Source organism: Lagopus muta, chromosome 1, assembly GCF_023343835.1.
Source record: "Lagopus muta isolate bLagMut1 chromosome 1, bLagMut1 primary, whole genome shotgun sequence".
Lineage (NCBI taxonomy): Eukaryota > Metazoa > Chordata > Aves > Galliformes > Phasianidae > Lagopus > Lagopus muta.
In genome coordinates, this window is record NC_064433.1 from 14,335,754 (window position 1) to 14,360,485 (window position 24,732).

Consider the following 24,732-nt stretch of genomic DNA (forward strand, 5'->3'; position numbering starts at 1 on the left):
TGAAAAGGACTGAGCAAATTAGCAAACTTCAGAATACAAGGTGGCAGATTACTTGTTACTGAAACAAACACCTTCCCTAAGGGTAAGCTGTGTGGAAAAAGTTAAGGAGTTATCATACGGCATTAAGAGAAACCCAAATTACTCAAGGAATACTTCTATATGCTTTTTTGAGTGCTCAGTCGCTGCTCTTCACAAAAGTATTCTGTGTGGACCCTAGATACACTGACTGCAATTCATGTAACTAATTCAGCTGTATTGTTGTGTCTGGGGAGAAGAGAGGTCTATTAGCCGCCAAAGGAGCAGGATAGAGCTATGTGGTCTTAAAAGCCAGTGAAGAGAAGGAACTGAGCCTTGGTGAGCCTCTGGTGTTTGAGCGTTGCCACACCTTGCAGCAGGTGAGCAGAGCTGTCGGCACACTGCCCAGCCCTGCACCCAGAACAGTATCCCTACTTGCCTCTGCATGCTTACAGATTATTAATCAATCTACATGTTCAGCTCTCATTAGGTTTAGGCTTTCGTATAGGTCCAACTGCTCCTAAGGAAATGCTGAGTGCATATATATTGATTCAAAATATTGACTCTGAACACGTTTGCGTGCTGTTGAAAAGGAAAAACAAGATCCAGCACTGTCCTCTTCCCTGATTTTTGTTTTTGTGTTGTTGTTGTTTTTTTAACAGCTTTATTTCAAATCCAGGTTTCTCCAGGCAGATAAAAGCTTCTATCAGTCAATAATGTTTGGTAAACGCAAACATCGCAGGTCAGTTTTTCAGTTAATTTCTATAAATATGTATTATTCAATCAGAGAGGATTGAACCCCTTTCCCACTCCAGTTCCACACGTCCAGGACACTTTGCTCAGGCATTTTGTTATGGCAATGTGAGAAGAGGGAAGAGTCTGCTCTGGAGAACCGACCAGGAGAAACAGCCGTGGTCATGAAGGTGAGTGGGAAGGTAAGAGCACATCATGAACACCAGCAGGCAGCAGAAAGGATGAAGAGAATTTCAGGGAAATAGTAAAACCACCACCAATACAATGACTACAAAACTTCAAAATTACAACACACGCCCAATGCAGAATAATTTTAATGAACTTGCGAAGACAGTATTTCAGACTAATTTACCCAAGGAAAACAAAATGAAATCTCTCTGAAATAAGATAGGCTACACAGATGGAAGTCTAGTACTGTGGGTTTTACCTCTGGGAGTTGCAGCCTGCACAAGATTCTATTCTTTCATTACAAATCTGTTGTGTGGGGGGCGGAGGAGGAGTAACTGTGTTACAGGGATAAAAAGAATAGCGCAATTGTTGTAAGAACATCTAGTTTTCTCTATGTATTTCCATCCATCACAATCCAGCTTCTACTTCACATTCGTTTTTCCCCATTACTTTACCCTAACACTGTGTCACAGAAGAATATTTTAATGCTGGGAGAAAGCACTCTGTGAAGAAAGGCTCCTGAACAGGACACGGCTAATTCTTTAGCAGCAAGTCAAAGACTAACAGTCCTCCTTTTGAGAGGACTCAGGAAAAAAAAAAGCTGATCAAGCTCCATCAGGAGAGGGGCGGACTGGCACAAATAGCAGCTGTGCTCTAGTTCAGACTGGATTCATGTTGGCAGAACTGTGAAATAAAGCCTGCAACATATTGTGCCTTTATCAATCCTGCTTCCTCAATAAAAGACATCCAAGGATACTAATGTTTGTGTTTTACCTCTCATAGACTATTTTACTTAGGAAGGTTTGTGTACAGTTAAATTCAAAAAGGTCCAACATGCATCAGTCTGGACATACTGCTCCTTAGCATCATGCCACTGAACACACACCAGTACAGTCTCATCTATGAGTATCTCAGAATGCTTAATAAACACCAACTGAACAGATGTCATGAATCTGAAAAACAATGCTGCCTGAGAATTCTGTGCTGACTTTGTTACAATAATACAGTTTATTATGGAGTAGAAAAGGCTAGCAAAGAGGGGAGGAAACATCTGATTTTGAACTATACCTTTAACTGCATTTTGTATGCAGTTAAATTTAGTGATGTGTCTTCAACAGTCAATTATTCAACAATGAAGTTCCTACCTTACAAAAAAGAAAAAAAACAACAAAAAAAGCTCTAAATAAATAAATACATATATACATACATACATACATACATAAATAGACCCAACAGTTTCTTAAAAGGGAAATTACTGGATATATATACATATATATGTATGGGGAGAAGTATACCAAGGCCTAAAACTCAGATAAACGCTGATGTATATTTAAGACAGGTGTAGACAAAACCTTTCTGAGCTCTGACCACAGCATTGCTCAGATGTTAAACTGAACTCTTATGATTATATAGATTATGATGAGCATTTTGTACTCCGGTGAAATTTAAAAATATATTAAATTGCTTTCTTTCATTGAGCCTGTCATTTCTGGGCACAGAACACAAAAAGAATGAAAGAAAAAATAAAAACTACAGAGAAATGCATAGGGACGTCTCAAAGAATATAAACGTAGTGTTTCTCTTTGTGTTTCCATCTAGAAAATACAGAAGTAGGTCACCTGTTATGCATTAGAATACAGTGAAGTAAAACAACTTTTTCTTTTTTGACTACTGTTTTTGGGGGGGTGAGGATGGGGGACCTTTTTGAGTAGATTACATAATACATTGTGCAACTACCTCAACCTGCTTTAAGCAAGTAACACCTCTGAATTTGTGAATCTCATGAGCCAAAAATCTTCACAGCTCAGATTTTCAAACCTGAAACGAGGGCTAGAAACAGAAGCTAAACCCCTGAAACAGCAGGAGTTCAATGACTAGTTATTTTCTGAACAATAATTCAAAGAACAGTTTCCCTAGAAATGGGATCATTGCACTCATGCCTTTCAAGTTGGCTCATTTATCCAGGGAAACTGAGCAGCATAGCTTTTTTCCTGCTGTAAGTGTGCCAGTTAATTCTTCCGTCTACCTTCTTTCTGCATCAACCTCCTAACCCTGATTTTTCTGCTTCTATACCACAGCAGACTATTGCATTATAAATAAAACTTCAAATCGAGCAGAAAGAAACAAAAAAACACGTTCACTGTGATTCAAGATTAGTGAAAAGGGCTGCAGTGTAACATTCCAAGATAGAACTGCCTTTTCTTCATGTTCTGCCTGCATTTACACAAGCTGCCAATTAATTTAATCCATCCACAAATGAAGGGGAAAAGAATTTGTCCAAGTAGAAATGTGGTTATAATAAACACGAAGTAGAAACTGTAAAGACACCTTTCCCTATTGAATTTCCTTTGAAACTAATAAAGCTTTCCAGAGTTAAAAATGCCCTAATTGGTTCAAAATTTAGCTTGATATGCTCAACCTGCAAACCAAACCTCTACGCATAACTCAATGCATAACTGAAGTGACTGGAATGAAAGCACAGCGTAACAGCACAAAAGAAATTTCAAATACACGTAATGAAAACCTTACTGCTATACATCTGATTTATTTGAAGATTTTACACACATCAGTAAGATAAATAGATGCAATACTTAATATTTTACTAGAAAGCCAATGTATTTTTTGCTTTACATTTCATCAGAGAGAGATTTTCGCTTTGGTAACACAGTATTGGCTAGATTCAGAATGGCAGAATTATAATTTTGTCTCTTTCATTACCATGCTCAACCACAAAGGCACGTCTGCTTAAGGCAGGCAGCAATTAATTCATTCTAATAATTATGAGTACTTTTGCAACAACTCACATTTTTGGATGTATCAAAGATCACATCAAGATTACAAATAGAAAGGAGGGTGTGACTTCAACACCATCTCTTCATTGATGTTTATTTTAATGTAAGTTGAAGTAATGAAAGCATAAGAAATCTTATATATATGTATATATATATGTATTTCAGATAATGTAAAATCAATGTAAAACTACACAGAATAGCTTATACTCAGAGGTTTCCTTCTTCAAATACGAATAAAATACCCCTCTCTGTAAGCAACGGTGAAGGACAATGCTCATCATCTATAGACTACAATTCAAACATGCAGATATTTCATCCATAATAAACAAGAAATTTTCTGTGAGTTTCATGCAATAGTAAATTTTTCAAACCACTGTAAATGTAAAGCATCCTCTGGATAAGGAAATTTCTTCCTGGCTGCCATTTTCTACACAGAGGTGGTGGACCATCTTGGAGGCCTCTGTATTTTCCAATGTTAAGGGGGAATTACTTAAGAATACTGACAGAACATTTCATTAAAAATCTTATAAAGAATTTGGAGTTTTTCAGCCTACCCTAATTCTATTTTTCACAGTATTTTTTTCCTTATGTCTTTAAAGCTATCAATATTTATGGAGCCAATCACGCTCATCTTTTAAATGGTTAAGGACAAGGAAGCAACACATTCAGATGTGCTACAATGCTTTCTTCTTGATATCAAAAAAACATACTGATGCATGAAACTTGAAAGTGAAATCATTTTTCCTTGCACTTTTCATTCATCGTGCAAGGTTGCAGATTGTAAAATGGCTCAAAAAATAATAGAGGCTGTTATCCGGTCCAAACCCTCAGCTCAAGAAAGGTCACCTACAGCTGATAGCATGTTGTCCAGGAAGCTTTCAGAGATCTCAATAAATTAAAGGATGACACGAAACTAGGGGAGTGGTTGACTCAGCACAGGGATGTTCTGCCACCCAGAAGGATTTCTCCGGTTGATGTGGTTGCCAAGCCACCCTCCATCATATTTGAAAAGTCATGGCTGTCAGGCAAAGTCCCCAGTAACTGGAAAAAGGGAAACATCACTCTCATTTTTAAGAAGACCCAGAGAACTACAGGCTGGTGAGCCTCACCTCTATGATCATGGCACATATGCTCCTAGAAGCTATGTTAAGGGATGTGCAAGATGAGAAGGTGATCTGTGTCAGCCAGCGCAGCTTCACCAAGGGCAGACAGTACCTTACTGATCTGGTGGCCTTGTACTATGAGTGACAGCATCAGTGGACAAAGGAAGGGCAACTGATGTCATCTATCTGGACTTGTGCAAGGCCTCTGACAGTCTCACACCACATCCTTCTCTCTAAATCAGAGAAAGATGGATTTGATGGATTTATCCACTGGACTACTCAGTGGATAAGTAAATGTTTGTATGGTCGCAGCCAGAGGGTTTGGTCAATGACTCTAAGTCCAGGTGGGGGCCAATCACAAATGGTGATCCCCAGGGGTCCATCTTGGGACTAATGCTCTTCAAAATCTTTATCAGTGACACAATGGGATTGTGTACACTCAGCAAATCTGCTGACTGCACTCAGAGTGATATGGCTGATACAACAGAAGGGAGGGATGCCATCCTCAGAGACCTGGAAAAGCTTGAAAAGTGGACCAATGAGAACCTAATAAGATTCAACAAGAGTAGGAACTGGATGATCTTTATGGTCCCTTCCTACCCAAGCCATTCCATTCTATAACCTCAACGGATTGGAGAGATGGGCTCACAGGAATCTTGTGAAGCTTAACACAAAGTGCAAAATCCTGCAACTGGGGAGGAACAACCCAGGTTGTTGGGGACCACCAAGCTGGAAAGAGCTGAAAAGGAGCTGAGGTCCTTAGAGATCTTCAAAAGCTGTCTAGACATGGTCCTGGGCACCCTGCTTTGGGTGTCCCTGCTTGAACAGAAGTTGGGCCAGATGGCCTCCAGAGGTCCCTGCCAACATTAGCTATTAAGCTATTAGCTATTCTGTGACCTGCAAGGAAGGCGATTCCACAACCTCGCTATGCACCTAATCCAAAGCTCAGTCATTGAAGTGTTTCCTGATACTCAATTGGAACCTCATAGGTTTCAATTTTGTGCCCATTACCTCTTGCTCGATCACCGGGCATCACTGCAAAAAGCCTAGCTCAATCTTTTCTGTATTGTGCTTTCTAGAATTTACAGATATTGATGACATCCCCTCACAGGACTCCATTTCTCCAGGCTACAAAGACTCAAGTCCCTCAGCCCCTCCTAATACAAGAGAGAAAGGCCACTTTTGTGGCCTTTGCTGGACTCTCTCCAATAGCTCCGTATTCATCCCTTATACTGAGAAGCCCTGACCTGGACACAGCACTCCAAGTGTGGTCTCTCTAGGGCTGAGTAGAGGAGAAGGACTACCTCCCTTGATCTGTTGACGACATTTTGTTTAATAAGTCTCGGGCTATCATTAGTCTTATTTGTACCAAGGGCACAGTACTGGCTTGTGTTCAACTTGGACTCCATTAGGGCCCGTGAGGACCTTTCCTGGGTGCTTTCCATCTGGGTGGCCTCCAGCATGTACTGGTACCTGAGGTTGTATTTCTGTACTGTAAATAGATTTCTGTGTGTCTTTCCCCCTTTTTAACTCCAAAAGGTAATGAACTTTTTCTGATACGTTTAAACAAAATAAAATACCAGAAGAAAAACTTTGTTAATTGTAAGTAAGAGGGGAAAAAGGAATAAAAAAAAATGAACTTTGTTGTGAAAATGAATAAAAGTAGAGTCAAAATGTCCATTCAAATCATGCCTTGAACTATTTTTCCACTGTCACTGTGGCAGGCCCATCTTTGGTGAAAAGCAAAGTGAGAAGTTCATTTAAGTCTCCCGGCTGTAAGTGCGTTCAGCCAAACTTAGCCTTCTTCCTTTGTACCTTACTTGTAAACCGAATTCCACTTTGGAGACTGCATTACTGTGAATTACAAGCAGTTTTAGCAGATAATTGTTTTTTGGTTCTCTCTGGTTTATTACATTAAGGCGAGTGAGGGGATCTATTGTAGCTTAGTATCCAGCAAGAGCCAGGAAAATGCACAGAGGTAAATCCTGTGCAATCTCATGCACATTTGCCAGGATCAAGGGCTTTGACTTTTCCTATTCCCCTCACACCTGCTAGATTAGCTGGTTTTCCAGGGCATTTCATTCATTGCAGAGCCCTTCCTCCAGTTCACACTGGGGTTTTGTTCACCTCAAAAGTGCTCTCCTATCTTCCCACATACCACCTCTTTATGGAGACTGCAATTCTGTCAAAGACCTCACAAAAACATTTTTTTGTTAGAATTCACCAAAGCAATAAGTGATCAGTTCCTTTGCGCTTGAGCCTTTATCTGTTGATGTACAGTTTAGACCATAAGTTATTCCCTGATAAAAATACTAACATTTCCAAAACTCGATGAAGAAAATGGCACAAAATAACTACATTATCACAGTACACACTAGATAGCTGAACAAGACGGACTCACAGTGAGCTCTACTCGTCAGTGGCAGTCATAACAGCAGAGTTTTAACTGACCCCAGCAACCACTGATTTCTTCAACAGCAACTCAGCTGCCGCTGAACCAGCACTGTAACTCCTCAGTGTTCCTTGAAGGATCTGGGCTAGTACTGAGAACACCTGCTTTGATATCTAACAAGCGTTTGCTAGATAAAAGCAATCAATGGAGATTATAATAATGTATTAATCTCTGACGCTATATTTGTCAAAAGAGAAGGCACCAATACTACATTAAAATAATAAACAAAAGTCCAAGCTATAAAATTAAGCTAAATTCATTTTTATTTCTAACCACTAATATTCTGCTATGCCAATAGCCAACAATGCTACCCCAGAGTAGAGCACTGCTGCCAATTTTACGAGCGAGCAATATAAATAGTTTTTGCCAGAATTAAAACTGCATTTCTTTCCATTTATTTATTCATTCACAGAGGCATTATCCAAGACTTTGCACAAGAACAGAATATTAAATTATAACAGCTGGATGTGTTTCTAAAAAGAATCTAAAAAATTAAGAAGATTAGTGATTTGGTGAATTCAATTCTCCAGCATCCAGGACTAACAGCACTTAGCAATCTTAAAATATACTTTGAAAATATGAATGCTTTCAGGCAAACACAGAAAGAGCAAATAAGTTTTGCATTAGAATCACATATTTAAACAAAGATTTAAAATTACACATTTGCAATTTCATGTGGACTCTCCACATTCCACACTTCTCTTGCAGCTGCTTCTCTATGGAATTTTGGGATCAATCCATTTCCATTCTCATTTCTTTGTGCTGTGGATGTGCAATTCTACTCAGGGCAGTATGGGCTGTTCAACACAGTTTTGTTCCCAGCTGATGACAGGATGATATCCAGCAGGTTGTCATACATGGCAGTCGTACTCAAAAGATTATATTCTGACACAAAAGTGAAGTAATACTGGTATTACTAAAGAATTAATAAAATGAAAGCCATCCACACAAAAAATATCAAATTAAAAAAAAAAAAATTAAAGCAAAATTTTCACATGAAGCTCTCAGTATTTTCTATAAAAAAGACCATGAAATTCAATATCCAGTACTCTCAGTCCACTTACAGCAAAAGATCATTAACAACAGGAACACCTGTATCTGGCTACACAAAGAACTCTGAAGAGCAGCTCCATCACTGTTGCAGCAATTCTTACAACTCCCCGTCCTTGAATCAGAATCCTCTATTCTCATAAAAAATTGATCCCACCAACTCCACACTCGGCTCATCCTAAGTAAACCCATCTTTTGCTCCTCCTGCCCCATCACAGACACACACGTTCATGGTACAGTTTATACTGTGAAGGATAAGAGGAGAACTACAAATCGCAAGGCGCCTAAGCTATAAATAAAACGTTTTCCAGTACAGCACAACTCAAAGTACTGTACGTAGATGCAGTATATCCAGTTTGTTCTATTCACAATATCGATTGGTTGAGCTGTTAGGTCCTATATGATCACAGGTTTTATTTAGTAATTATCTCTACACAATATAATGTTTTAACTGCTGTTAAAAGCAACAGTTCCCAGATGCCAAAATCCAGGTGAAATAGTCTCCAAATGCGGTTCTGTATTTTTTTTGTCCTGTGTTTAGTAACCTTGGCAAGGCCTCTTTCCTTAGAAATGCACAGTATTTTTTGTTTAAAGACAGACGAAGAAATAGAGTTCTACTGTTCTTCGTCAATATTTTTCTTAAATCTCATTAATTATTTGCATGTTTGGGGCCTTTATTTTGCTCTATCCCACACCTCCAATGCAGCTGAAGGCCTAAAGCAATTTAGACGGAAGAAAGGCTAGTGCAAGAAATTATTTATATTCTGACTTTGCCAATATTTTATTTCATTTGGTATAAAGAAGAAACAAATGTCCTAAGAGAAAGACTTGGTTACAGAACTATTTTCCCATTCAAACTTAAATTCACTCATTATTGCTACAGAGCATTGCCTTGGCTTAACTTTCTTCATCCACTCTAGTTAGACAATAAAAAAAATCTACGCTTAAAGACCTGCAAGGAGAATAGTGTGTATAATTCATATAGTCCCCATATTTTTTAGAAAGAAACTGGTCTTGTGTGATGGAGCCTGAACAGATTCATGAACAGTAGGCAGGCTTTCCAGATCTGCCCATCTTCCTGCACATAGCCAAACTGCTTGCCTACAAAACAGAATGGCATGAAGACAAACCATGGAACAGAGACAGGATGCTGTGTCAGTCCCTAGAGTGTGTTCAGAGAAGGGCAGTGGAGCTGTGAGGGGTGTGGAGCACAGGTGAGATGGAGAGCGGCTGAGGGAACTGGGATGGGTCAGTATGGAGAAGAGGAGGAGCAGGGGAGGCCTTACTGCTCTCTGCTGTAACTGCCTGAAAGGAGGCTGTGGCGAGGTGGGGGTCGGCCTCTGCTCCTAAGTAACAGTGATAGGGCGAGAGGGAATGGCCTCAAGTTGTGACAGGATGAGAGGGAATAGCCAGGGGAGGTTCAGGCTGCATAGTAAGGAAAACATCAACTCCGAAAGTGGCGAGGCAGTGGCACAGGCTGCCTGAGGAGGTGGTGGAGTCACTGTTCCTGGAGATGTTCAACAAATATGGAGGTGTGGCACTGAGGGATGTAGGGATGTGGTTTAGTGGGGAAACATTGGTGGTAGGTGAGCAGTTGGAAAGCTAGGATTTCTTTTTAGCAGTGAGTAGAATGAGTTTCTGAAGAATATATGAAAAAATTGCAAAAAAAAAAAAAATCACAAAAAACCAAAACCAAAACCAAACAAACAGATTACCCCTGGTTGAACAGGAGAGGCTGGTTGAGTTTTTTGTTTCTCCTTCGAGAGCAAGATTGCAGAAAAGTTATTGCAGCACAAAACAACTTCAAAGAAAAACATTTATAAACAAACCACAGCAGATTTAGACTAGCAGCCACTTTCAAAGCGCAGACTCTCCACTGCTTCCATTTTTCCCTCAAATGAAATCTAATTTGCTTGATTAATAAGAGAAATTATGTTGTCCTCTATAATCAGCTGTCTCACGGGGCAGTCATTCCTCACTGAGCACTACAGGACACCACAAGGCACCACATCTACAGCAGAACGAGCAAGGAGTGAGAGCTGTGGCTGCTTGCATCAGAGCTGCAATGCTTCTTTTACTACAACAGCGTGGTAACTCACACGGTTTTCCTGTTGGTAGGCTGTAGCAATTGCTGTGTTCTATTTCTACATTTCCTCCAGGAGTTCCTGGCTGTAAGTATCCATTTGCAGAGATGCTAGCTGACCCAATAATAGCAGGGCTTCTCACTTCGAAAGGTTGCAGAAAAAAATGCAAAAAATATTTTGCTTATTTCCCACTCCAACTACACTCTGTAACTCTCATCCCCATAACTTCATTCTACCTATACATTTTATTTTATTAAGTAGATCCACCAGTGAAAGCCACTGAATAATTTGACAATTTCTCTGCACACGTATGTTTGGTCACCACCCATTGGTGCAGCAAAAATTTATCCATCAATTGATTTCTCAACATTTTATTAGTAAAATAAAATTAGGCTTCAGGTCTAACAACCACAAAGCCACTTGTATGCATCAGCCAAATGTGAAGCAATACAGGCTTATCAGTGATATTGTTGCTCTCTTAGCTTTCCCCCCAAAAGCAGCAAATTAAAGCATTTTTCAAACAAGCTCTGGTTTGCTTCAGCACTACAATAAGTGATTTCAGATACAACAATTATGCACTGAAGTGAAAAATATTTTAGGAGATAGAAAAAAATCTGAAACTATGGTTTTTATGCACAAAATCCCTTGATATTTAAAAGCTTCATAGACAAAATCCGTTCTTCATATGCATGCAATTTAAACAGTTCAGATATTTATTTTAGACTTTAGAGCTACAGTACAGATGTTTAAAACAAAAGAATTATATTTCTATCTTAAGGGCAAAGGCATTATATTTCTATCTTACCTATTCTCCTAAGAAAATGACAGATTTTTCAGCAACCAATAACAAAAAAATTAAACTGCATTACTGATACAGATGATGCAAACTACTACATCCAAACAACAGAGCAAGAAAGAAAATAACCGAAAGATGATATCAACACTAAGCTAAATTTAGACCAACATGCACATCAGTCAAATGAATATTCTTTTTGCAGATAAAATGGTGAATCCAACACCCTGCATTAGCTTAGCTCAATTTCCTTACCATTACACATTTATCATTTTAACTTAATACTTTTTAATTTCTCTCATATGTCTTTTTATGGCACCGCATAATCTGATTTTCTATCAGTTTCTCTAAACAACCTTGATTAATAAGAGATAAAAATAATAACTCAAAAACTAGGGAGGCAAAAACGACAGAGTATTTTATCATTTAAAAAAATCAGACAAGAAAACATAGCACTGCATATTATTTTTTCAGACTTTGAGAACTTCATTGAAGGGAATATCACTGCTATCAAATTGCTATGAATGATTTCTCCTATTTGAATTGAACACAGGGACTCGATAGATCATTTCAATCACTTATAGGAAGCATTCACATTGGTGAGGAAAGGGGAGAAGTCTAACTACTGTCCATAGATGCTATTTGGTTGTCTGAAGGAGGCAAAGCGTGCTCCTGTCACTGAAGCTATGTGGAAACACTCACAGTTACTGTGTGTGGTCACTGAACTTTGATTACAAAGGCAGTAACCCTGCTGGATCATATTTACATGCTTGGTTTTGTTTGGTTTTGTTTGTAGTGCTTCCAAACTAAAGTAGCCCAGGGAATACTGGAGCGAGACAGCAGTGCTGACAGTAACTCACTAACTCAGTGCTGGCAGTGACAGAGCTCACACTGACAGCACCCTCACACTTTGGTGATTTCAGCAAAATTGCTGCGACCCAGCTTGTGTTGAGATACACACTCCTGTTGTGTTCACTCTTCACGGACATGGCAATTAAGATCTTAAGACCTTCATCTCTTAATTTTAGCTAAAACAGGTGCTAATAGGCACTGGATGAGAACATACCTTAACTAAGAAAAAATCAGATTGCTTTCCTATTTTTAAAAATGACTGGAAAAAAAGTCTAACCGAGGTCTCTGAGAAATGAACAACTCTAGGGAAAACCTTCCTGATTTCTTGTTTTGTTCTCAATTAGCAATTCCTCTCAAAGGCCATTACAGCAGGAAGGTGCCTAACAAGGCTCCTGCATCAGTGATTACGACGGGGCAGCAGGTGCTGCTTCCTGTCCTGCACACTTGACTAGACACAGCTCCCCCAGCAGGCACGGTATCTGACAGCACTACAGCTTAAACGTGCGCTAGCAGTTCAGCTGCCTCTGATCCCACCTCCCCGCAATAGCTCAGTCAGAAGCCCACATGGATGTTCAGTCACACAGCAGGCGCAGTGCCACCGAGAGCTGGGACCTCAGGGTGCCATGCAGAGGAGGAGCCCAAGTGTCGAGGAGTAATGCTGCAAACTTCTTCCAGCACACCAAAAATAGTGTAACGAAAGCAAGGTAAGCAGCTGGACTTCTAACCGGGAAGGAATGTGTCCAGAGCCACAGTGCTAGCAGCCTAGCTTGAGGACCTCCAGCCATCGCACTGAACTATTTTCCAACCCAGACAGAGAACCAACCTTCTTCCAGGCACACTTTTGCATGCTTAAAATAAACAGCGCAAGCCACCTGCTGTGCTCATGCTTAAAAGCAATAAAAAACAGATGATGTCAGAACCAAAATGCTTTTCCAGTAATAACAAAAACCCTTGCAAGAGTCAGTACTTGACTGCTAACTTAGAACTATGTGTAAGAACAGAAATACCTCACACTCTCAGAGTACAATTTTAATGAAGGGAGGGCTAAACTCACTCCAATGTTACAATTTTTAAAGAAAAATGAAAAAAAATCTTTAAATTTATAGTGATAATTTAAAATTTTTGCAGCAGATGCTACAAGACATTGCACCATTTGTTGTGAACTAGAGAATAAGCCACTTCTACTGGTAAGCAGGAGTCACACTGATGTTATTCAAATTACTATTAAAGTCGTGCTTCTGTCCTGAGGATGATTTATTTTTTTCCACTAGTCTGCATAAATAGTTGTACAATGAGGCACCAAGACCACGATTGAGCTATAACACTAAACCAAACTCACTGCTGTGATACAAAAAAAATATTCTCCATCTACGAGTGATAGCCACATCAATGCTTCCGTGATTTTTCCCATCATCTCCTTTTGCAGAATTATAAGATACAGTTTCAGTATTAATTGCTGAAAAGTACTCTGTAAAATCTGTACACTTGCTTGTGAGCATAGGAACTTCTAATGCTAAAAGAGCCAACAGGACAACTAAAGGGGTTTATGCAGCACAAATAAATTTGCACTCGATATTTTCACAAAATCAAATGAATCCTATAAAACATAATTACCGCGTAGCAGTGGAATTTTCCTGTATTCAAGCTGCCCTGCTAATATTCATTTTACGTCTTCAAAACGAATATATATTAATTATCAGCATATATAAAACTATGTTAAAAATACTTATTTCCTATTCTGCATATATACACTTACCTGTATTTGTGTCACTTCCAAAAATACATGTCTTTGCAAACGCAAGCAGAAGCACAATGAAACCACACAGAATTAAGCTAGAAAATCCAATTTATTTATTTATTTGTTTGATCCATTGAGCTAATTCTAAAATGGAGAAACTGAGATCGACAATGTCTCGTGTAGAAATGTTTTCTGGAAATGGAAAAATGGAAAAATTGAATTTAGAAGTACCAGAAAAAGAAAAAAAGAAGAAAAAAATTAGAAAAATAAGAAAAGGAAAACTGTGGCAATCAACAATGAGAGAGAAAATACAATAAACATTATGGATTGGATGCTAAATGAAAAATTAACGTTGTGGATATCAGTCTTCACTGCAGAAAACCAGTAACGGTCTTATAACAGTTCTCTGTAGATGAGAAAAATGAGGAGAAAGTACTTGTTTCAAAATAAAGAAAAGCCTCCATTACCATCATGGTCAAAATGGCATCCATCTACAAATTCCAGCTCAGTTGCTGATATCTGTTCATCACAGCACATTGACGAGTAATAAGACCCCTCACAGCCAGCACTGGAGCACTGGGCAGGCATTAGATTTGTACCTCTTCCACGAGAGCATGCTGCAACGCAAGCTTGGCCAACAGGCTGTAATGTCAGTATGAGGTAAACGAGAGCACCAGCAAGTACAGCACAACTAAGGCATGTCTGTACAACTTCTGAACTCAAATTATCATTACCTATTGTTCATTCATGCTTAATGCTATAAAAGTTACTGCATTTTCAACATTGTGAGAAAGTTCTCTGCAACAGGATATAGAGGAAATAAAGATGCAGCTAGGTAAGAAAAGTTTCAGATATGGATCATAAACTGCTAGAGCAGGCGCAAACAAAAACCCACCCAGTGGATCTTCACTGGGACTGAGCATCACAGTGCCCAGCACAGGAAAGCACAAGATGCCACAGGAGCTGTCAAGCTGTATTTCTGCAGGGGCACTGTGTGAGTGATGCTCAAAAATAATCTTAGAGCAAGACTTCCAAAACCACCCTGTATTTGTTCGCAAAAGTAACTTAAGCTCTAAAGATATCATGTGTTCCCAAAAATTTGCAAGAGGTAGGAGACCAAACCCTCTGCAAAAGTGAGAGAGACCCATAAGCAGGAAGAGTTCGAACAGCCAGTTCATCAGCAGCAAGAGTCAAACCAGGCAACTCAATGTGAGGCCCAAAGAAAGCGACAGAGAATGCTGCTGAGAAACTCAGGAGGTTATCATAGAGACTGAAATAAGAGTAACAGAGAGCAAGGGAAGTGAGAAGGAAGTTTCCCAACTGTGCCAATACAGACTTCCCAGATGTGTCTATTCCATGACAGCTGGATGCTTATCAGTTTGCCAAATGCTTATGTAAAGCTAAAGCCAAAGACCACATAAAAAAAAAAAAAAAAAGCTGACATTTCTAATAGAAAAAGAAATTAGAACTGAGAACTTATTTTGACCCTTCACTTTACAGATGTCAAATTCCATGAATGTAAGGGATCTTTTTAACAAACAAAACTCTTTAACAAAACTGCACCACAAGAAGTTGTATTCGGGGTGATCTCATCCAGTGACAGTTGGTGTTAGGACACTACAACCTGAGCAGAGAAAGGAAGAGAGTGGATAGAAGAAGAAAGACCTAGAACTATGCTACAACTTGCACATTTTTGGGCTTACTGCTCCCAGCAAAGCAGGAAAACATACTGTAATAGATATGATTCCTGAATTCAGTCTAAAGGTGCTTCAGGGGTTTGTGCTATGGCAGCTCCAGATACCTCATGCCCTCCATCCCAGCTCCCATTTAGCACGCACCTCTGTTTTCTTCTGCTTCAATCTCCTGCTTCTCCACATTCATTCTCCCCTTACATCATTCTCAGCAGTACCAACATGGACACAGGTGTGAGAGCAGCACATTTCCCTGTCGATACTGGGTGTCTGCACATGGCTCTTTTTGCCCACTCTCCCTTTCTCCCCATTGCGGATGATGTCATCTGTTCTCACCATCTCAGCAAGCAGCTGCACAGCGCTGCCTTGTAAGCATGTCTATCCTTCCACCTACTCCTGAATGCCTCCATATGGTGCTGCTGCTTCTCCTGATTTTCTCTCCAGAAAACTTGAGCTTGATATGCTCTGAACTCAACTCTTATCATTCTTCTCTAACACTTTTTGCAGATAAAACTTTCGCCATTATTGCCTCCTGTAACATAACAAGTAACTTGTGACTCCTTTGCATACATTTGAACTACGTATCCAAGCTATACACAAAATCCTGTTACTACCATCCCCTATATCCACATCATTTTCCTTCTAACACTACAGCCTGACTGAAGAATTAGACAGGGAGACTGAGATTAATCTGTTTAAATTTAGACAGGCTTCCCTACTTATCCTAAGTCATACTGCAAGTGAAGTAAGTAAATCTCTAATATATTTCGAGGTATATATGCTTCATTTCAGGAATCCCCTTCAACTCTTGGTATTCACTAGCTTCATGCTCTTGCGAGGCAGGAGAAGCAGAAACAGCTTGAAGGCTTCAAGCAGCTGCTACTTGGCAGAGTACCCAGCACCTGCTGAATCCAGGAGCTTCGTTCAAAGTTTCTGCAACCTTTTTTTTTTTTTCTCTATTACTTCACTATAAAAATTTCTAGAGGTAAAAGAGGAACAGAATCACAGAATCACAAAGGTCAGAAAAGACCACTAAGACTACCTAGTCCTACCATCAGCCCATCCCCACCATGCCCATAAACCATGTCCCTCAGTGCCACAGCTCCACTTTTCTTGAATGCCCCCAGAGACAGTGACTCCACAACCTCCCTGTGCAGCCTGTGCCAATGCCTCTCCACTTTACCTGAGAAGAAACTGTTCCTAACGTCCAACCAGAACCTCCTGTGGCACAACATGAGGCCATTACTTCTCATCCTATTGACCGTCATTTACCTGGCAGAAGAGGCCAATGCCTGCCTCACTACAACCTCCTTTCAGGTACTTGTAGAGAGCAGTAAGGTCTAGGAAACAAACTAGAGGAATATGCAGCCATTACAAAATAAGAAAGTACAATGTTACCTAAACACGAGTAGGATATTGGAGAGTTGAGGAAAAAGATGAAGAAAAAAAAAACAAAAGAAAAAAGAAATGTTTACACAATTGCCATTTATGATTGCACAGAACGTCACCAGTATTTGACCAAACTTATCTTAATATAGTAGCCTCGATAAGAACCACACATGAACAGCATTTTACCAAACTTTTCAGAAAAAAAATCTTTCAAATCAAGAAAAAAACATAAAATGTCCAAACCTCCATGCTTATTTGACACAGATAACCAGCAGAACATTTTACTGAGATATTCTTAAATTACTTGCTTCTGCAAACTGATGCTAAAAATTATTATTTTTGGTTGCACAGTTTATTCATCTCTAGAAATTATTTTAGCATTAGTAGTAATTAAAATTGACACTGTGCCACACTTTCCTTACTCTTCATTAAGAGATTGTGAGCACTGTTTATGTTGTGAACAGATTCAGAAATAAGTTACAAAACAAAGAATTGAAAATGAAAACCCTCTGCAGTCTCTGCAAAGCTTGAGAACGTAATGCAAGGCACAGCCTTACAAAAACCTGCCAAGTCTCCAGAAAAATCCATGTGAAATATTAAAAAATTGTGTAAAAAAAATATTTCAACAAAATTTACAGGCCACGCTACTGTACATGTGCTGTATGTGGTGATGGATCACAAGAATCTTTCCTGATTCATGAACTAAACTGAATTATTGAGCCATTCTGAGGATCTGAATAATCTCTGAATCTTAATTGAAATGTTACTAATATACAAGGGGGTGTTGACTTGTCCTGAATATTATTTATTGAAGGCAAGACCTAAGTGTTGACTTGCATATAAACAGACTGGAGAGATTCAGTTGGCTCACAGAAAATAGGAGGCAGTTTTATTTTGGAGATATTCCTAGGACAAAAGAAAAGAAAAAATCACGAATGGAAAGGAGGCAAACGCAAATAGAGATCGTTGGAAGCTTTTTAAGTAATAAAGGTTTAATCCAATTTTTTTTTACAGCATCATGTGGTTTCCAGTGTACACAAAGTGAAGAGTGAAAAGGTAAAAATAACACTGGCATAGCCTTAATATATTCCAGAATTCATAAATCATTTGTAAATTTAGTCCTTTTATAAAAGAATCCTTATATAAATCAGGGAGGGGGGGGCGAGGGGGGAATCAATCCCATATATGAAGCACAGTTTAAGCCCCACATCACTGACCAATCAAAATTAGTGAACGCACTGCATCTCTCTGCAGTGAAGGGAAGCGACAAGGTAGGCTGTCATTCTGCAAAAGCTGCCCATCGCAAGCTCGCCTCTCCGAAGCGCTGCTCTGCTTTTTTAGAAAGCCTGAATCTCAGTGGTGTCTCTGGAGACAAGAAGCCTTCAGTATGTTAAATTACTTTCATTATGTATTTTCAAATGCTTATTGATTCTACAGTAGGAAGAGTGGGAGACTGCAGCAGCCTCTAAACCAGAACTAAAGCAGTTGTATACATTAGCAGTATGCTGAAACAATGGCACACTACCGGCACAAATTCTCATTAAGGTCATTTTTCGAGGATGTGCTTTTCACCCTCTTTCCCTTCTTCTCTGCTAACAAGTGAACAAAATGAATCCCTCCAACCTGGAACTGCTTCACCTGCACCGAGAATTTATCAAACCTGTAGCGGAGGTAAGATCTGTTCCTTATTATGCAGAATTTACAGGTATGCAGAATAAGCAGCATTTAACAAAAACGGGGGGAAAAGAAAAGAGGAAAGAGGAAGGTATCAGATTCAAGTGCTTGTATTAAGCACTGCGATCGTGTTGTATTTGAGTCCGGGGAATATCTGAATGCTATTTCCCCATCCCTATTAAAAACACAGTGGTAGACAAATGCTATTTTGTATGAAACTCTTGCAGAATATTAAGAACCTGTTTTGTTCATACAATATAAAGCCAGTGTAATTTAGCTTAATACAGTACTGGGGAAAAAAAAAAAGAAAAAAAAAACCCGGAATGCAACTGGGAACATTTCTTTCCTCCCTCAGCAGTATTTCCAAATATTGTCAGTTAAATATGTTACAGATTTATTCAGTTGCTCTCTGAAGGAGCCGACAGTCTGTTAATTGCTGTACACTTACTGTTTTATGAAGGTCAAGTAATATGACTAATCTCTGACTTGCTCGTGAAATCTCCCTTCTTTTCCCTGTTTGGTCGGTTTTTAAGACTTATTTCTTCCACTGTCCCTCCAAAATCAAGTCACTTCTAGAAACACTAATTTGCAGCACATTTATTTCAAGAAATACAATTTTAACAGTGTGCAAATTAAACAAAAATGTATTTCCTACAAAGTTTATCGACTTTGCTCAAATTCTCTTTAGCAGATCAGAGAGCTGCATGCATGAAGTAGCTGCTGCTTAGAGCTGAGTGTCACAGCACTTTACGTCTAGCAGTTACTGCTTCCAGTTAGGGTTTCCTGCAACCTGCACTGTTTGCAGAATAGGAGACTTGTCCAAAAAACTAAATTCATGCAAGTTAACACAAACATGACATGATTTTATTAGGAAATAAGGAACATGATAACTGATCATATCATCTGTAAGATACAATTCTAGGCATTCTTTATTCGCCAAATAAGTGAAATTACAAAGTATATCATTGCATTACTTTATTTTGAAATTCTAAGCCCTACTCTTAACCTTTTTTTTTTCCCTCCCCTTCACAAGGGCATGCAGCAACTAATTCAGTTTTACAACTGACAGTATGAAGAGTGCAGTTGGCCGGGTACCTTTCTAGCTGTATGACCTACAAGCAGCAGGACTCACCACTACCGTGCATTCTTAAGGCATAAAGGAATTAGAAACAAAACATGGAGCACACTTGTACTTACACATCAAGAATATATGTGGAAGACTGATGCATATGCTCAGATTTCACTGGAAGAAGAATAAGAGTGATTCTTAAAATGGTGAGCATTTCTTAAAGAGGGATTTATAATTTAAAACCAGAACTGTGGAAACTACCGATGCATGAAGAAACAATGAAACATGAATTCCCAAAAGGAGAATATGCATTCTTCACCAGCAAGCTGCACAAGGGTTTAACCACGCTTTTTCTATACTGCTCATTAAATATCTTATTTGTCATAATGACTAATGGATATTTTTCTCTCAATTTTATGATCTGTTATGTATTCTCCTTAAATGAAAATAAACCAAATTAGGTAACTCATGGTTACTGTCAAAGCACACGAACTGGATTTTATGATGTACAGCAACTTCTTCAACTAAGCCATCACTCAAAAGTAACGAGCAGGAATATTACAGAAAGAAATGCGCAACTGTAACTAAAGGATGTCTACATACACTCCGAACACAGAAGGCAGATATTCTTCTATTTTCTTTTTTAAACCTGGCAAATAAAAGCAGGCTGCTACAAAATGCAAGAGGGGAAAGAAATTAACATCACCTAAAGAAGGTTTGTTGTTGCTGGCCTGGAACTTGGCACAGACAAAGTATCTCAGGCAACTGAGGAGTCCCCATGTTTAATCAAAATTTTCTGCTGCTGAAGTGCTGGAGCAAAAAGAGGAAAAAAAAATCTGCAAGGAATGAAATAGGAGCCCAGCAAGCACTTGGTTTCCAGGTGACAGTGCATGTCAAATATCTGTCGGTGACACCATGTATCAATTTATGACAAGCTGCTACCAGGAGCTGAAAGACCCTTGAGGCGCAGGAAGCAGGTAGGTCACCGGCTGTGTGCCGCAGCCCCTGCTCCGCGTTGCACCGGAGCAGCACCGTGCAGAAGGGCAGCACGCCCAGTAAATTACCTCTGCTCTGACATTTACACTCGTACTCACCTGAAATTAATCAGTGAAACAGAGAGGTGATGCTCAATCTTCGATTTTACAGATATAGTTCATCCGAAATTCTCAGTTGGCACAAAAATTTCAGAGTAAGATTACAGTTCAGATGTTGTGGGTTTTGGTTTTTTCAGTGTTTGCTTTTGTTTTGTTGCGTTGTTTTTGTTTTGTTAAAGCAAGACCTGCTTTTGATTTCCTCCTGGCTTTCACTAACACGAAAGAGCTCACTGTACCCAGTAATGCATCTGGACCACTTCTTGAAATACAGTCAAAGCTAGGACACGCAAACAGAGGAAATCATGTTCCTGAGGTTTAATGTAAACCCATCCGAATTCACCTAAACTGGAAATGAAACAAAGCTTTTGAAATGTTTGTTTCATTTCACACACGAGTCTCGTATGTTCTCATTTACATCTTTTATATTTAAGAGCTAAATGTGAAATAACTGCTGAAGCATACCAAGACTTTTCATCTTACAATCTGCAATTAATAGTATTGTGCAATAGAGGCTTTTCAGAACTGCAGATGAAACTCATTTGCATACCGTATCCCAAGTGTGCTGAATTCATACTTTCATTAAAAAAGCAGCTCAGTTTTGTTCACCTTAGTGCTATCCATTTTTAATGGATTCAGATTGGGAACAAAGGTCTGCATTTAAATTTTGTTTCATGCCAAGTACTTCCCCTCTTAAATTTAAAACTACTTATAAAACCCTCAAGTATCACAACAAGAAACTGAACGACCTCTTATTTATTCATCTCATTACAGCCTCTAGAGCTGGCTGACAACACAAGCAATGCACACGCCAGGTTATTATTAACACAGATGCTCTGCTTACAACCTGCCGGTGTGTGGAAACCAAAGCACGTGCAGCCACAAAATAAAAGTACGAGATGTAATAAATGCTACTTCTTTGGGCCTCACTTACTGCTGGGATAAATACATTATGGATTTATATTTGTTGGATTTAATTTCAGTGTGTAAAAAATCTGGAAGAGACAATTTTACATTTAAGTATGGTTTTATAAAACTTAAATCTATTCTGGAATAAAATTAAATACTCTTCCATCAGGCACTAATTTTCTGAAGAAACAGAATATTTGAATCAGAAAGAGGAAACGTAGCATTTCTGTAATGAATTCCATTACCCCAAACCTATGTAAGGTTCTTGCTGGAAATTAAACATACTTAAATAGACTGTAGTACAAGTTTCATACATGTAGATGCACACCAGATAGAATAGAACAGAAGTCTTAAAGTCCTATAAAAATCTGTTTAATCGCATAACTTCAGGTCTCAGTTTATGACACTCTTACAAAGTCTTCATCAGGATGCTGCTAAATTGCTGTCAGATATTTTAAATGTTCTTTTTAGGATACATAAGCAACAGTGCTCTACGTTTCTATCGCTTCCTTTTTTTCCACAAGAGCCTTTTTAAAAAGATGTTCAGTACTAATTTGTCAATACTTAACAACATTCTGCTGAAATAGCACTCACCACAATACAAAGGCAAAGCACAAGTACAGTTTATTCAACAAATGGGCCTTTTGTAAAGGCCACATCACTATAAATAAAGCCTTGTCTCCCCTGAGTGGAAGCTTTTCATCTTTTTTTTTTTAAACAAATCTTGCTTTCCTTTAAAAAGGAAAGACCTTATTGTGGATCCTCAGGCTTTTGGGTCTATGCCAAATACAGCTCTAAACATACAGTAAATTAAGAGTTTGTTAGGAATGGATGCTTTTCCTCTATCCTCCATTCCCATCGTTTTTCGGAAATGACAGAAAGTGTTAAAAAAAGAAATCAAGTAGTTCCGTGTTTATTTCACCTTTCAGGAGAAAAAGCAACTGCAACAAAAGAATGTGTTTCTCCCCCATTCTGGAAGGCAACATGCAGTTTGAATCTAACTTCACAGTTCGAGATGCCATTGACGACATCGACACCAACATGTACCGACCACTGTCATACGCATTAAGCTTTCAAGTGTCTCTCACTGGATTTTTGATGTTAGAAATTGTTTTGGGACTTGGCAGCAACCTCACCGTGCTGGTACTTTACTGTATGAAATCCAACTTAATCAATTCTGTCAGCAACATAATTACAATGAACCTTCACGTACTTGATGTAATAATTTGTGTGGGATGTATTCCTCTAACTATAGTTATCCTTCTGCTTTCACTGGAGAGTAACACTGCTCTGATCTGCTGCTTCCACGAGGCTTGTGTCTCTTTTGCAAGCGTTTCGACCGCAATCAATGTCTTTGCTATCACTCTGGACCGATACGACATCTCTGTCAAACCTGCCAACCGAATTCTGACCATGGGAAGGGCTGTGATACTAATGACATCAATATGGATCATTTCGCTTTTTGCCTTCCTGATTCCTTTCATTGAAGTCAATTTCTTCAGTCTTCAAAGCGCAAGTACTTGGGAGAACAAGACACTGCTGTGTGTCAGCGCAAACGAGTACCACACCGAGCTGGGGATGTACTACCACCTCCTCGTCCAGATCCCAATCTTCTTCTTCACCGTGGTAGTGATGCTAATCACGTACACCAAAATACTCCAGGCTCTTAACATCCGAATCGGCACAAGATTTACAACGGGACAGAAGAAGAAAGCTAGAAAGAAAAAAACTATTTCTCTCACCACACAGCACGAGACCACAGACATGTCGCAGAGCAGCGCAGGAAGAAACGTGGTCTTCGGCGTAAGGACTTCTGTGTCTGTGATCATTGCCCTGCGCCGAGCCGTGAAGCGGCACCGGGAGCGGCGAGAGCGGCAGAAGAGAGTCTTCAGAATGTCCCTCCTGATCATCTCCACCTTTCTGCTCTGCTGGACACCCATCTCCGTTCTAAACACCACAATCTTGTGTTTGGGCCCAAGTGACCTTTTGGTAAAGTTGCGCTTGTGTTTTCTAGTCATGGCATACGGAACAACTATTTTTCACCCTCTACTTTATGCATTCACAAGGCAAAAATTTCAGAAAGTTCTGAAAAGCAAGATGAAAAAACGAGTTGTTTCAATTGTGGAAGCAGACCCCATGCCAAATAACGCTGTCATACACAACTCGTGGATAGAGCCTAAAAGGAACAAAAAGATCACCTTCGAAGACAACGAAGTAAGGCAGAAATGTTTAGTACCTCAGGTTGTCACTGACTAGACTTCAGTATTCACCAAAACACATCGAGGAACATTTGAACAAACCGTAGAGAAATACTGCCAAATAAGAAAAACATTTTTTAACTATTGGCTAGACTGTATATTTTCCAATATCTGTGTTAAATAGAGTAGGTCTTGTAGATTCAATTTCTTCATTATGTAAGATATCTGTTGCATGGCCGTTTGTTAGCGTAACACCATGTGTATATTTGTCAGAAATACTCAAGTCCTCTTTTTTAGAAAATAAATAGCCTTAAAGAAGTGCAAACTTTTGAAAACATTTGTACGGCTCAGTTTCTCTGTAAATATAAAATAATTTTTAAACAAGAATTCCATTCGGGAATCTTTCATTTTCTAAAGCACAAACTCAGCATTTTGCCTGGTATGTTTTTAAACTGAATTCATAAACACTGATCAGAGATATTCTGATCACTGTATAGCTACAATTTAGTCACATTTTAATCTCATACTCGGATATGCACTTATTTACTTATTTCAGATTTCTCCAGCATCCCATCAGCATGCTTCTCAATTAATGATTCAGAACCAGTTATTTTTATTTGAATCACATTGGTTGAAAAACTTCTATGAAAAGAGGAGAAAAAAAGTTCTTGCATATTGAAACTGTTGATCATGGTCTCAGATGTAGAGTTCTGGTATGGAAAACACAGAATATTGAATAATGCACTACATGAGGGCGAAAACACAGATGAGAAAGTCACTGGTCCTGATATTAACAGGCAAGAACCAACAAAACCATTTCTGTACAGTCTCAGATGCTCACGCTGCAGGGGCTTTGCAGCTGGACCTCCAGCATGACACAGGGATCTTCTGGAAAGACGATACTCATTCAT

General features: G+C 39.1%; 2 protein-coding genes across 3 annotated transcripts in view; one reads left to right on the forward strand and one right to left on the reverse strand.

Moving 5' to 3' along the window:
* Positions 1 to 24,732, reverse strand: part of COG5 (component of oligomeric golgi complex 5) — a 180,251-nt gene that overhangs the window by 122,764 nt on the left and 32,755 nt on the right. The window lies entirely within an intron of this gene.
* On the forward strand, positions 18,091 to 24,556 carry GPR22 (G protein-coupled receptor 22). The gene is made up of 3 exons (XM_048945715.1): positions 18,091 to 18,551; positions 19,588 to 20,600; positions 22,553 to 24,556. The coding sequence occupies exon 3, from the start codon at positions 22,578 to 22,580 to the stop codon at positions 23,877 to 23,879; it is 1,302 nt and encodes a 433-aa protein (XP_048801672.1). The 5' UTR covers positions 18,091 to 18,551; positions 19,588 to 20,600; positions 22,553 to 22,577; the 3' UTR covers positions 23,880 to 24,556.

Bases quoted from the DNA above. Each gene is read 5' to 3' on its own strand.
- GPR22 (XM_048945715.1), top strand. From the start codon at position 22,578: ATGTGTTTCTCCCCCATTCTGGAAGGCAACATGCAGTTTGAATCTAAC.